Consider the following 15,387-nt stretch of genomic DNA (forward strand, 5'->3'; position numbering starts at 1 on the left):
GGCAATTAGGCAAAACTGATGTCCTGCTCAATCAAGATCTTTAAGGAACAAAGGGCAACAACTAGATCTTCAAAATAAAATAAATCTTGACATGCAAATGACAAGATTCATGCTTTTTAGAAATGACATAGGCAAGACTGTTTATTGAAAAATATCTGCATTCACAGAGGATTTCTAGTCAACGCATGTAAAAAATTCATAAGATCAAACACATTTAAGTGTTGTGAGAAGGCCTTGATTACATCCTGCCAAAACAGTATTTGTAAATGCCTTTACTCTGGCTGTGCTCTTGTTAACATCACTGGCCAACAGCTCTGTTAGGACACAGTGCAGTCATAACTGCCTTCCTGGAGCAGATCCTCTTCCTCCAGTCCAGCCATGTCATCCTCATGCCGACTCATGGCGTTACCACCAACATCACTTTGAGGGCTTGCGCTGTGGCTAGCTGAGCTGTTTTCTTCTACCCTTGGGATGGCTTGCTCTGTCACTCTTGACAGGTTCACTGGCTGAAAGGCTTCTGGTTGCACTTGTTCCTCTGCTATCTCACTCAGCTTCTGGAGTTGTGGCTTGATGACAGTTAAAAATGGCTTATACCCAGGACTAAAGAATAGCAAACAAAAAAGCAGCCATTTTAGTTTATTATCGTCAGTTCATTTATTTAATGCTCACAGACCAGTCAGTCGTGAGCATAGGGAAAAGACATAAAGATTAAATATACAAGGTCAAATATAGGACATAATTATTAGATAAACAAGCTCAAATATAGGAATTACATTTACAGCTTTCATAAAATGTCATTAAAATTTTATATATACAAAATTGTACAATTTAAAATTTAAGAATATCATTTAATGCCATAGACATAAATTTTGCAACTGTCAGAGTCACGTTTGGGTCGGTGTCTACTAATAGGTTAACTACAAGTTCCTGTTTTTCAGTAAGTCTCCATTTCTGAATATATTTAGTAATCCATTTTTCTTGGGCTGCATTATACTTCTTACAATTGCTGAAGAAATGCCAGATGCTATCTAGCTCCCCTGATTGGCAGTCACAAAGCCGCTCAGAAAATGGGATCCCTTTAAATCTGCCTGTTAGTTCCCCTAGAGGCAAGGCGTTCATTCTGGTTTTGAAAATAAAATTCTATATTTGGGTACTGTTAGAGACTTAGCATGCTGGTGGGGTCTTCAAGACTGGAAAACCTAAATAATATAAACAGCATACTCTTCGCATTCTACAGCATGTGCTCCACTGATTGAATTTAAGAATGCTAAGTTTAATTTGCTTGCGTGCAGAGTGTAAATCCATTTGGTTAAAAGTTTCAAGGAAAAGACCCAATTTTTGTAATCTGTCATCCACCAATTTCAACCATCCCTCTTCAGATAGTACAAATAGCAGCCCTCTGGAGAATGGTGGATTTTTAATCTAAGGAAAAAGGTTGTTATCCAGGCCTTAGCCTCCAATGATGGTTCTGCAAATTCTAGGCAAATAGCTGGGCCAGAGACACATTTAGTGATATTTGACAATGAGCATAGGAAAGAATTTAAACGTGAGTCCTACCTTTCATTTATCTTGGGTATGGCCCATGGAGCACCATATAATAAAATGGGCACTATCTTTGTGTGGAAAGTATGAATAGCAGCAGGTAAATAATTACCACCCGAAGTTCAAAAGAGTCTCCAAAGAGCTGAGGAATGTAGTGACGCTAACGTTTTAGTAGCAGTAATATGTCCAATTTAAATTATAATTAAAGGTAACACTAAAGTAACGAAAAGTATTCACTTGCTCAATTTGTTGATCATTTATAGACTGGGACTAATGGTGCGAAGGAGCACCTTTACATAAAACCATAACTTTGGTCTTTTGATAATTAATGTCCGGTGGCTCATTCACGCAATAATGTGCGAAAGCATTCAGCAATAGCCTCAGCCCGATATTAGATCAGGATAGCAACACAGTATCATCTGCATCAAGTAAATGTGAAACGGGTCTGCCAGATAGGTGTGAAGGACGGAAACATTCACTAGAAAGAGAGCCATCAATATCATTTAGGTAGAGGTTAAAGAGATAGGGAGCCAGTAGGCAACCCTGGCACACACCTCTATTTATTTTAATTTCCTTGGTCAACTGGCCATCTTTCTCACATCTTACCTGTGCAGTATTATTTTGATATAGGGCACTTCTGCACATGCTGGATAATGCACTTTCAATCCACTTTCAATGCACTTTAGCAACAGTTTGCAAGTTTATTTGCCGTTCCACACAGTAAAAGTGCATTGAAACCGGATTGAAAATGCATTATTCGGCATGTGCGGAAGTGCCCATTGTTTGTAAATTAACCAGAGAAGCTGGCGGTCCATGGAAGTCCTAGCTATTTTTTCCCACAAGTCTGGCTCTAGTAATATTATCAAAGACCCTTTTTAGGTTGATAAAAGCTGCATACAGCTTTCCACCATATGGTTTAGTATATTTTTCAATCAGTTAATTATCCTAAACAGCTTTGCCATTAAGCAAATCTCGGATCTTGTGTACTGAACAAAACAAACAATATTCAACAAGGAAACTCTTTATTTGAACAATGAAAGCTCCTTAGAAGACACCCCCATATGGTTTCCAGCCTTCCTTTGTTATGTTCGGAGAGGCATGGAATGCATACAACATGGGTTATTTTGCTACTAGTAAACAATCACATCCTGTTTTAACATTATTGTACATATTTTAAAAAATACTGAGGGAAGAACTCTGTGCCTCCCAGGGATTCTCTGTCTCAGTCTCTGAGGCTCTTTATTGTTAGGCAAGGGATCCAAAATGCATCTTGCCTCATGAAGCCCTTTTTTGTTCGAGGCACTGTTCTACATTCAAATAATCATTCCTTGAGGAAGTTTAGTATTAGAAAAATGGGATTGGAAGTGTTGGTGGAAGAGGCTCTCCTGTATTAGGTGAAGGCACCTTGCACCGGAAAGCCGAAAAGTGGAAGAGAGCAACACAATGGGATCTTCGTTTTTAATAGTGAGTTCACAAACCAAATGCAGTCAAACTCTACGCTAACAGTATGCCGGTTTAGCTGGCAGATAATGTAAAGGGCAATATAGGAAACCAGGCACTTACCAGTCTGTGGAAGCCCATCTGTCTACTGCGCACAACCCTGTCTTGATACTCTGCAACAATTCTCCATCAACCTCTGAAGACTGCAACAGGCTAAATACTTGGTTGATTATTGAAGATTCTCTGAGAATAAGGCCTATAACAACACACCAGTCCAGGCATCCTGCTTCCATGAAAATATGAAGCAAGTACCTACAGAAAACAAGAAAGTCACTTGTGAGGAAATTAAAAAAATGCCCATGTATATATTTGTATTGGTTCTTGTAGGTTATCCGGGCTGTGTGACAGTGGTCACACAGCCCGGATAACCTACAAGAACCAATGAACTCTAACCGTGAAAGCCTTCGACAATATATATTTGTATATTTATAATTGTAAACAGAAATGTATACACATCAGAATGAATTTAAGGTCTTTATGTGTGCTAGAAAGCTGAACAATCATGCAAATCAGGGTTTGTAAAGCTAACCAATTAGAGAAGGAGGGGAAAATAGAGCTGTCCCATTGGTCCCTTAGCCTGGTAAGAAAAGAACCAATCAGGCAGCAGGGAGAATGTAGCAATCTTATTGGCCCTGTTAGCAAACTGATAAGAGCCAGAGTTTTCAATCCCTCTTCAAACTATAAATAGAACTAGCTTAGTGAGCCAAGGAAAAACAGAGTACGAGTTCTGAAGGAATGGAAGTTGAAATCCAGATACCTGCAGCGGAGAATTCCCTCATCAGGTGGAAGGAGCCTGAGAGCTGAGAAATCTGTAGACCAGGGAGGGCTGAATAGCTGTGGAGAGAGCTAGGCCTCAGCAGCCTGACTACAGCCAGTCTCAAGGCAGTCCACAAAGGGAGCTGCTACATTGAACTGCAGGGAAAAGGAGATTCCCTGGTAGAAAAGCCTCAGAGGATTATAAGTTTGAATTGATATATATAGAATAAGAATAAGGACAGTTCTCCTATACTGAGTTCTGCATTTTTCTATTGTTATCAAGTTGGTGTTACATATTAAAGAATTCTGTTGTTTTGATCTGAAGAGAAATGATTTGTTCTTTTACTTGGGAAGCAAGCTCCTAAGGCCTAACTACGCTAACCAACCCCAGGATCCCGACATCACTTTTTAAGGGAAGAGAAACCTCTTGCACTGCACAGTGGGCTACTATGTCTCAATTTTTTGGCCAGGAAAGGGCAAGGTATAAATTGAATAAAATGCTACTACTATTACTACTACTACTAATAAGCTAAGAACAGTCCAGAGATGACATCTCAAATGTATGGAACCAACTTACCGCAGCTGAACCTGTGATTTTTGTGGCCCTTTACTGGCCAGTTCCAAGGAGATATGCTCCAGCTCTGATTGTGTTAAACTTAGTGTGGAGAAATTTTCATCCACCATAGTCCAGTCTCCATCCACTATAGAGCTTGTTTCTGTCAAGTCTGTTGCTGAACCAATACTGCATTCATCACCTGTTAGAAGACAATGAAGTATGCTTAGGAATTACAGGATGTTACAGTTTGTGCGGCAGAACCAAAAGAATAAGGTCCAAGTACTGTATGTGTTCCAGCCACAGTGACAACTTTAGGTACAGGAATCCAGGGAAACCGTTTAGTTCATTGGTTTTGTTTCGGTGACTATAATGTGCCCATAGGGGGTGGGGGAACACACCAACAACTGTAGTTTGGAGCCAAGGCTCTGTTTACATACAAAGCAAAGGCATTCAGGGTCTGTAAGATGAAGTGACAGGAATGGCTTCTGTAAACACAGCTATCACAAACTAAAAATGTGAGCTTCCTTCCATCTGACATCAAGCAAACTGGGGCTGTTTATACATTCAGGAGCAAATAATGGAATGACTGATGAAACAGAGCAGTATACAGGTATATGTGTATGAGCCATTAAGTCATGCAAATTTTTAGAAGTGAAATCAAGACCATTCGAACGCTAGCATTCAAAGCAGAAAGACACAAAGCATCACTGCCTGTCTTGTGGATGCCTAGGAAAACCCAACACAATATACATGAGCAGATTTCAACCATTTAAAATTTGGTCTTAGGCAGTGGATCTTGAAATTTGGCCAAAACAATACGCTTCAAGAAACCTCAACTCTGTGATTCAGTGTGCTAAGTAGTTTAGGGATGTTTATACAATATTATTTCTTCAGAATATTGATGCACTGCTTCTCCAGGGACCTTTCCAGATCTACAGACAAGCATGACTTCCACTATTTTTTGGAAAGGATTTTTTGTTTATATCAAATACTAGAGAAACATAGTGAGACAAATAATATTAGGCAACAATAGTTATGCAGAAGGTGACAGGCAGAACTAAGGAATGTGAAGTGAGCTGGCAGGTACTTCCTGACTGAGGAAAGCCCCCCCCCCACTTCAGAGTTAAAGAAAAAAATTGGCACCTAACACTGGAAACAAGAATGCATCTCAGAAAAGAATGCGATAAACCCTTTGTTTCCCCAGAATGCGAGCCACTAATGGGACAAACACATGACATTTTACTAAGCAAGCATCTGCTTTTTGCTTTCTTATTTAGGATATGAATCTAGTGAATTAACTTTTTGTGCACTTTCGGCAGCAGACCTCTGCCTCACTGTTCATGCTGTGGCTGTTTTTTCTAACATTTATTACTTTTCTTCAGTGTATTATGAGCTTCAGAGGAAGACTACAGCAGCCATAAACATTGTAAAGTATTTCATTGTTTCAGAAATAATACAGAACTTAAACACGTCTACAGAGGAAAGCTAAAAACAACAACCAAAGCTAAGTATGAGAATGTAGTTGCATACCTTTATTCAACAAAGGTGAGAGAAGTGCCTCCTGCATGTGAGGTTCATGGGAAGATGATGCATCCATCTCTCTTTGGGAGGAACTGAGGGTGCCAAGCCAACTGTGACTTCTGGGCACACTTGAACCCCCAGCATCTATTTCCATATTCAAAAAGCTATCAGCTGACTGTGATTTTAACAGTTGCTCACCTATGACTAGAAATAAAAAACATTTAAGTATCATCTATAATTCTGATAGAAACAACTTTTTCAAGATTTCCTGGTATTTCATGCAAGCTCTGTTGAGCTCTCTCTGAATGTGTACAGCTTTATCATCTCAAAGATTTGACAGCTTCATTATATCTCAAATAATGCCACATATAACAGAAATCCCATGCCTCAGAATGAGAGGATCCTTGTGGGGTTGTGACTAGTGCTTTGAACAGGCTTTCTAACAGGGGAGTTGAGCTTGGGAGTTCAACATGAGAGGTCAAAGGAGAGCAGGAGAGAAGTCCCAGTTTCCTGAGAAAGGTCATACGAGCTCCACATCTTGGACCTCTCTGGGGAGATTCATTTCTGATGTTGGATGAACCATGCTGTCAGGTGCAGTCTGGGTACATCATGATGTAACAGGTCTCCCTATGAGAGTAAGTCTTAATTGTGTGGAAAGGGTATATGGTTTGAGCCTGCCAGTCTGAGGAGCTCTGGGAACCATATTTGTCTGTGCCAAAATGGTGCTATTAGAATACAGCAAGCTTGGTCTGCCACTATCTTGCCCAACACCCTGGAGAGGAGAAGGAAGGCGGGGAAGGCATACAGAAGGTAGTGAGACCATATGATTTTAAAGGCATCTCCCAATGACTCCTTGTCATTCCTCACTAGGGAACAAAACTGTGGGGCCTTTTTGGATTCTCTGGTGGCAAACAGGTCAATTAGTGGGAATGCCCATTTTCTGAAAACTGGTCAGAGGTATTTGTACTGAAGGGACCACTGGTGGTTCATTGTGTACTCCCTGCTGAGCCTATCTGCCCAAATGTTCATAACCCCTGCGATGTGTATTGCTCTATGGGACACGTTGTTCTGGATGGCCAAGTCCCAGACTCTTATGGCCTCTGTGCATAGGGACCCTGACCCTGTCCCTCCCTGCTTTATATAATAGACGGTGCTCCTGTTGTCCGACTGGATGAGCACATAAGATCCACGAAGAACATCTGTAAAAGAGATAAGGGCAAGCCTCACTGCAAGGAGTTCCAAAATATTAATATGTAACTTTGCATGTTCCTGGGTCCATATGCCCTGCACTGACATATCCCCACAGTACGCACCCCATCCCATCAAGGAAGCATCTGTGGAAAGCACCTGACTGTGAGACCAGTAACCAAATGGAATACCTGAGAAAAGATTGTCATCAATCAACCACCATACCAGGGAGCCAATCACTGCCCTGGGAATTGAAAAATGGTGAAGAGGTGCATGTACCATTGGTTTAAAACAATTCACAAACCATAATTACAAGATACATATGTATAGTTTCGTATTTGGTACCACTGCCATGATGGAAGCCATAAGACCTAGAAGCCTTTGGATAGTTCTGGCAGGGTGCCACATCATTCTCCAGAAAGATCCTATGACCCCCTTTATAGCTAGTGCTCTCTCGGGAGCAAGACAGGCCCTGCCAGTGGTCAAATCTAGTAGGGCCCCTACGAAAGAGACCCTTTGAACCGGTATGAAGTGTGACTTCTCCCAATTGATTGCCAACCCCAATTGCATGCACGTGACTAGCACTAATCTAACACGTGTCTCCGCCAAGCTGGCTGTGATAAGCCAGTCATCCAAATAAGAGAAGATGGAGCATCCCAATGTTCAAAGGTGAGCAATAACTACCGCCACCGTTTTAGTGAAGACCCTTGGGGCGGTAGCTAATCCAAAGGGCAAAGAGGCATACTGATAGATTTCAGGTGCCTGTCTGAATCTAAAAACCTCCCTGTGACTTGGATAGATAGAGATATGAAAATAGGTGTCTTTCAGGTCCATGACCACAAACCAAACATCCCTTGTCAATAGTTCCATAACCTCAGGAAGAGACACCATTCTAAATTTTGGAACAAACAGGTATTTATTAAGGTTGCGTAGTTCCAGGATGGGCCTGTGGCTTCCATCCTTTTTATCTATAAGGAAGAATTTTAAATAAAATCCCCATTCCTTCGAATCAGGAGGGACTCTCTGAACAGCCTTCTTTTGTAACATTTCCCCAAATTAGACAGATAGCTCCTCCATAGGGTTATCTATGGCTCTTGAGCTAGGAAAACAAGGGGGTGACTCTTTAAGGGGGTGACTCTAACAACCTGAATCAACAATACGTAAAACCCATCTGTCACTGCAGATTGCTTCCCATTAAGGAAGGAAACAGTTTAATCTGTCCAGGGAAAAGGGGGACTCCTCCTGGACATACTCTGCCAGTCAAAATTTGCGGCATTGCTGGTGCTGCTCCTTATGTGGCGAGTGCGCAGAACCAGGCTGTGACCTATTATTAGGCCTCCTCTTGCCCCTTTGGGGCTGAAAATGTTGGTACTGGCGAAGAAGACTGAAAATTAATAGCCATGTGTGGCAACAAAGAGGCTGAGGGAACTGAGGGTTGCTGGAGAGGGAAATATGTTATAGGTATGCTAGAAATCTCTGAGCCAAGATGGGGGAGCTGGAGTGCTTGGTGCTCAATGACAATTTAGATATAGTAGGTATCTCAGAAATGTGGTGGAATGGGGAAAGTCTATGGGATACAGTCACCCCTGGGTATAAGCTCTATAGGCAGGTCAGAGAGGAACAGGTTGGGGGAGGTGTTGTGTTGTGCAGCAAAGGGGGCATAGAATCAAATAAGTTAGAAAACATCACAGGAATTAACACCCCAACAGAAGTTATATGGGTGGAAACACTGGTCCCTAAGGGTTACTTTAAAAAAGAGGTGTACTGTTGCCCACTTGATCAAACCTTTGAGGCTGATCTTGAGAAGGAGAAGGAAATAAGGGAGGTGACAGAAGCAGATAATGTTATGATACTGGGAGACTTCATCTGGGTAAATATGTGCTCGAGTCATGCTGTAGAAAGATTCCTAGATGTCACAAATGACTGTGCACTGGAACAGGTGGTGGCAGAACCAACCAGAAAAGTAGTGATCTTGGACTTGGTTCTGAGTGAGATTCGAGACCTGGTGAGAAATGTACGCATTGTTCCACCAACTGGGAACAGGACCACAATGCTATTAAGTTCAGTATTCATGTCAATGTAAAGTTACCCCTAAATTCCAAAACTGTAATATTCAATTTCAAAACAGGAAACATTATAAAAACAAGGGGAATAGTTAAAAGGAAGTAGAAAGGGAAACACAAGAGATTCAAATCCCTAGAGGATGCATGGAAGCTATTTAAAACCACATTTATTGAAGCCCAAATAGAATGCATTCCCCAGGTTAGGAAAAGCACTGTCAAATCTAAAAGAATGCCTGGTTAATAGCACAAGTCAAGGAAGTTATAAAAAGTAAGGTGGAAGGCCTGCCCTAATGAACTGAACAGAGGGACCACAGGTTCTACGAAAAGAAATCTAAGTCAATAATTAGTCATACAAAAAGAGAATTTAAGGAGCACCTTGCTAAAAGCATCAAGACAAACAATAAACATTTTTTTAAATATATCTGGAGCAGGAAACCAGACAGAGAAGCAGTTGGGCCTCTGGATGATCAAAGAATAAAGGGATTGCTAAAATAAGATGGGGAGACGGCAAAGAAGCTCAATGAATTTTTTTTGCTTCTGTGTTCACTGTGGAAAGCGTGGGGCATGTACCCATTCCACAGCCACTATTTGCAGGAAGTGAGTCTGAAGAACTGTGTCAAATTGAGGTGAAGAGATGAAGTTCCCAGCCTATTGGGGAAATTAAAAACCAATAAATCTTCAGGTCTGGACAGCATACAACCAAGTGTTCTTAGGGAACTCAAATATGAGACTGTTGATGTACTAACCTGCCAGACCAACCTTGTTTCCTTCTTTGATTGAGTGATGAGCTTACTGGATCAAGGGAATGCAGTTGATGCTGTTTACCTAGATTTCAGTAAGGCTTTTGACAGGGTTCCCCATGATGTTGTGATGGGTAAATAGAAGACTGTGGACTGGACCCTAGGATAGTTAGGTGGATAGGGAACTGGTTGGAGAACTGCACTCAAAAGAGTAGTTGTCGATGGCGTTTCATCTGAATGGAGGGAAGTGTCCAGTGGGGTGCCACAGGGTTCAGTTCTGGACCCAGTACTTTTCAATATTTTTATAAATTATCTGGATGAGGGTGTGGAGGGACTACTCATTACATTTGCAGATGACACCAAATTTGGAGGAGCAGTGAACACAACAGAAGATAGAGATAGAATTCAACAAGATCTGAACACACTGGAAAAGTGGGCAGATGTGAACAAGATGCAGTTCAACAAGGATAAGTGCCCAGTTCTACATCTGGGTAACAAAAATGAGGGACATGCATACTGGATGGGGGATACACTTCTGGATAGAAGTGAGTTTGAACAAGATATTGGGGTACGGATGGACTGTAAGTTAAATTTGAGTAGCTCATGTGATGCAGTGATAAAAAAAAAAGCTAATGCGATTTTGAGGTGCATCAACAGAGGCATAACATCCAAATTGCAAGATGTCATAGTTCTGCTGTACACTGCATTGGTGAGGACACACCTGGAGTATTGTGTGCAGTTCTGGAGGCCTCACTTCAAAAAGGATGTGGACAGAATCGAGCGGGTGCAGAGGAGAGCGACAAGGATGATTGGGGCCTGAAGAACAAGCCCTATGAGGAAAGGCTGAGGGGAGTTGGGAATGTTTAGTCTGGAGAAGAGAAGGTTGAGGGGGGATTGCTCTCTTTAAGTATTTGAAGGGTTGTTACTTAGAGGAGGGCAGGGAGCTGTTCCTATTGCCAACAGAGGACAGGACTCGCAATACTAGGTTTAAATTGGCGGCAGAAAGGGCTGGATATTAGGGAAAAGATTTTTACAGTAAGAGTTGTTCAACAGTGGAATCAGCTACCTAGGTGAGCTCCCCCTCACTGGCAGTCTTTAAGCAGAGGCTAGACAAACACTTGTCAGGGATGTGCTAGGCTGATCCTGCATTAAGCAGGGGGTTAGACTCGATGGCCTGTACGGCCCCTTCCAACTCTATGATTCTATATGAAACCTATCACTAAATTCAGCCACTGTACCAGTACACTCGCCAGTAGCAAATGTTACACTGATTTTTAAAAAAGGGGTCCAGAGGGGAACCAGGAAATTACAGGCCAGTTAGCCTAGCATCTGTCCCAGGCAAATTAGTCAAAACTGTATTCAAAGATAGAATTATTAGGTACGTAGAGGAACAAAACTTGCTGAGGGGGAAATCAGCATGGCTTCTGCAAAGGGAAGTCTTGCCTCCCCAACCTCTTGAGAAAGTGAACAAGCATGTAGACAGTGGATGTGGTACACATTATATACTTGGACTTCAAAAGGCTTTTGACAAGGTACCTCTCGAAAGATTCCGGAGTAAACTTAGCAGTCATGGAATGAGAGGATGGGTTCTCTTATGGATTAACAATAGGCTAAATAACAAGAAGCAAAGTATGAATAAATGGACAGTTCTTACAATGGAGGGAAGTAAGCAGTGGGGTCCCACAGGAATCTGAATTGGGGCTGGTACTATTTAATTTGTTCATAAATTATCTAGACCTGGGATGAGTAGTGTAGTGGCCAGGTTTGGAGGTGACACAAAATTATTCAGGATGGTGAAAACTAAGGATGGTTCTGAAGAGCTTCATGAGGCTCTCCACAAACTGGATGAGTGGGAGACAATGTAGCAAATGAAATTCAATGTAGGAAAGTGTAAAGTGATGAACTTTGGGACAAAAAATCCCAACTTCAAGTATAGGCTAATGGGGTCTGAACTTGCTCAGAATGAGAGAGAAAAAGATCTTGGAGTTGTAGGAGATAGCCCAATGGAAGTGTCATGTGTGCTGCAGCAGTGAAAAAGGCAAACTATGTTATGGACTATTAGGAAAGGGATTGAAAATAAAACAACCGATATTATAATGGCCCTGTATAGATCTATGGTGTGGCCTCATTTGGAATACTGTGTAACACCCCTTACCTGCATGTCAGTTTTGTACTTTTAACACAAAGTATCAAAGTTGCAGGAAAAGCAACTGGTTTGGAGAGAAAGTGAAACAAAAAGAGCAAAGTATTTGAATTTATCTTCCTCTACGTTTGTGTCAAACCTCAAACTGCTTTTACTTCCTAGCTTCTTAAGCAAAAACTGATGACCTGGTCAGTACCTGTTCTGTACTTTCCATTCTTGAGAGGTGAATTTATGGAGCAGACTGGAATAATTGGGAATGGCCAAAGAAAGTCACGGTGTAGTTTCTTCAGAGCCATTACAAAATCCTCTACACGGGCAGCTCTGGTGCGCTCCTTACACAGCCAGCCTATCAGCTCAAAGCCCAATTGTGCAGCAAAGCAACCAAGATCCTTAAGCCTGATGTCTTCCAAAAGGCGCCGAGCATGTCGCCAGAGCATCATGTCAATGTACATATTCTCAGCACAGTCATTGTCCTTACTCCACCTTATGGAGAGAAAAACAACTCAGATGTGACTACAGAATTACATTTTTACCATTACTTCATTATACTTTTTTGCAAATCTGCAACAACTTCCAAAAACGCTGCACCAGTATTAGATTTTTAGAAATGTTATGCCAGTAATACCATTAATACATAAAGCATATCATACATTTATAAAGAAAACTCCTTTTTTCCCCAACTCCCAAAACCTATCATTCCATAGGTTTTCTCATTTTCCTTAGTGGAACACTTCGTTATTTCCAACATGCAAAGAGCTGCTGTAACATAACTAAACTGATCTGCTAGGAAATTAGCAGCACAATGCTAAGGCCAGTCAGTAAACTGTTTAGGATTATAGTTAAGTCCTGTTGTTAGTATAACTTGGAAATATACCAGAATAGGGATACATTGGCATAAAGGAAAGGAAATGGGAAGTACATGGTAAGAGCAGTGCTCAATTGGTTTCTAAGCCATCTCTGTGTTGATGCAACATTACACCAGTGAAAACACTCGTGTAAGTTCAGACACTCCTATTGAGCTCAATGGGAGTGAAAAAGGAAATTCCCTTGCCTATCTCCAGACATAGCATAGATAAGGATAACAGGTACATCTGGAGTCAAACATAGCTCTCCTCAGCACTATATAAACCCCAGCTAGTTCACCCATACTTTAGTTGACTGGATGCACAGCATGAGACAACATCTGTCTGGCCCCACATCTAGCACATTTAGAGCATGCAAGGGGTGACAGAAACCCCAGAGAAAAGACACTGTGCACAAAAAAGGAAATATTTTGGGCAGGGGGGATGGAGAGCGAGAGATGCTGGGATGAACATGCATTCACTAGGTGGTTGCTTTCACCTATGGCTGATGCAGAGATGTCAGTATGCATGCCACACTGTTTCTCTGTGCCTAGTGGGACTACTCCTATGAGTGGAGCCAAAGTACTGATTCACATTTGATCCAATCAGGATGAAATACTATCGGCATCAGATACAGTATTGCTCCTTAAGTATAATAACTTCACTGTCATGAAATATAAATTGATTCCTCCAAAAGAGGAATATATTTTCTATAGAGCCAATGAAGAAACTTTACCATAATGCAAATAAGAAACTCTGATATCAGAATGACTGCTACCTTTTCCCAGAAGGACCAGACGGCATACTCAAGGTTTTTTGCAAGCTAAACTTGCCAGTTGGGATACCATCTCCAGACTGGGACAAACTAATGCTACGATGTCTGAAGAACTCAAAGCCACCACTTGAACTGGGTTCCTATAAGGAAAATTCATATTAAGGTAAATATTGCACATCAAGGATAAGGGAGACTGATGCATATAGAGACATACAGAAAATATACACCAGGACTATAAAGAAAAAATTACCATTTACAATTTTTGTTGCCATTTATTTTCCAGTTACTTGTTTCATGTGATTAATGAAATTTCTGCCTGGGGGAGCAGCACTTGAGTGAATCAGTGAATACAGATTTACATTGAAAAAATAAATGGTTTTGATTACAGTAGTAAGTCACTAGGTGAAATTCAACAGGTAAAGCTCTCTCATACACTTGTTAAATACACACAACACAAACATATTCAGTGTTTAGGAATTCCATGAAGGATAGTACTGCTACAGAAGGTGGACTCTAAAACAAGTTCATTCTAACATTAAAAAAACCTTTTGTTTGAGAGTGTTCTTATAATTCTGATGCACTCTTTTCAACTTTTGCATCCTGTAAAGAATAAGTCTTACATAATATATGGACTTATAGCTTAGGCTTCATGATACCATGATTTCCATGGTTTTTCAACCCCAATTCTCTTCCTCTCCACATTGAAGGCAAAAGTGATGCTGAAGACCCCATGGTGACAGTGGCCACCTAGCTGTACACTGTTTCACCTATAGGTATAATTTCTAGTGCATGAATGTATGCAAGAGCCTTCACTCTTCTCATCAACATTTTTCAGTGCTCTAAAAACAACATATTTAGGCTCCTAGGAGCTAGAAAATTCTCTCCATTGGCAGGCCTGTGCATGCACAGTACCAATGTGAGACTGCACAGAAGACAGAAGATGAACTTCCATTCCTGGACAGGAGGTTTCTCTGATTTAATTATTTCTATTTGTCCACTGAGGTTCTCTAGGCCATACGCCATGCTTTACTAGAGTGTCCCCAACCCTCAAGAGCAGCTTTTCAGAGGGCACAGGAGGAAGGCAGGGGAGCCATGTTCCATGAACAGTAGTTAGGATCCAAGTCAGTGTTAAAGTATTTGATACATTTATGAACCACTGCTTTGTATGTATGCTCAAGGGAACTTGTAAATTTGTCTTACCTTTTATTACAAGTTAAACTGATAAAATTACTTCCTGATAATTACCCAACATATCTATGATGAATATACAGCATTTCTAACAAACCTGAGCTGTTGGTGTAGGAGGTGGTGTCTCCGATTCTCCAGAGCCAATGGCTTTCAGAAATCTGATCATATGCCGGCAAAGATCCCACTTCCCCTGCTCCAAAGCAGTACTGAATAACAAAGTTGCATGCTGCCTACTAACAGCGGGAACTTCCATATTCTATAAGCAACACAAACCGTTTTTAGACAGACACCACTGATTCTACAAACAACACAAACCATTTTTAGACAGACAGAATAAAATAAGAAACATCACTACTGTGAAGAAAACTCCAACCCCCCTCAAATTAAGGCTTACAGCTAAAAGTGCTCAGGTAAAAGTGCTCATTCTAATAACTAATAACCTACCATTCCACTGAGCAAAGTTTATTCATTTATTAATTAGAATATTAATACTCCACCTTTCCTTTGGCTCAGATTTGAAGCCTACTAGCAGTATGATAGGATCTACTATGCTAACTGACACTGGCTCTATTC

At 41.1% G+C, this 15,387-nt stretch overlaps 1 protein-coding gene across 1 annotated transcript in view; it reads right to left on the reverse strand.

The window, feature by feature from the left end:
- Positions 1–243: 243 nt before the first annotated feature.
- LOC130476612 (guanine nucleotide exchange factor subunit RIC1-like) overlaps positions 244–15,387 on the reverse strand; it is an 85,807-nt gene continuing 70,663 nt past the window's right edge. Inside the window, exons 20-26 of the mRNA XM_056848566.1 lie at positions 14,912–15,070; positions 13,630–13,766; positions 12,206–12,492; positions 5,885–6,079; positions 4,376–4,553; positions 3,106–3,294; positions 244–600 (exon numbers count right to left, since the gene is read on the reverse strand). Coding sequence (XP_056704544.1) covers positions 318–600; positions 3,106–3,294; positions 4,376–4,553; positions 5,885–6,079; positions 12,206–12,492; positions 13,630–13,766; positions 14,912–15,070 — 1,428 coding nt within the window. The 3' untranslated portion in view covers positions 244–317. The remainder of the gene's footprint in view (positions 601–3,105; positions 3,295–4,375; positions 4,554–5,884; positions 6,080–12,205; positions 12,493–13,629; positions 13,767–14,911; positions 15,071–15,387) is intronic.

The sequence above is a fragment of the Euleptes europaea genome, chromosome 4, assembly GCF_029931775.1.
Source record: "Euleptes europaea isolate rEulEur1 chromosome 4, rEulEur1.hap1, whole genome shotgun sequence".
NCBI lineage: Eukaryota > Metazoa > Chordata > Lepidosauria > Squamata > Sphaerodactylidae > Euleptes > Euleptes europaea.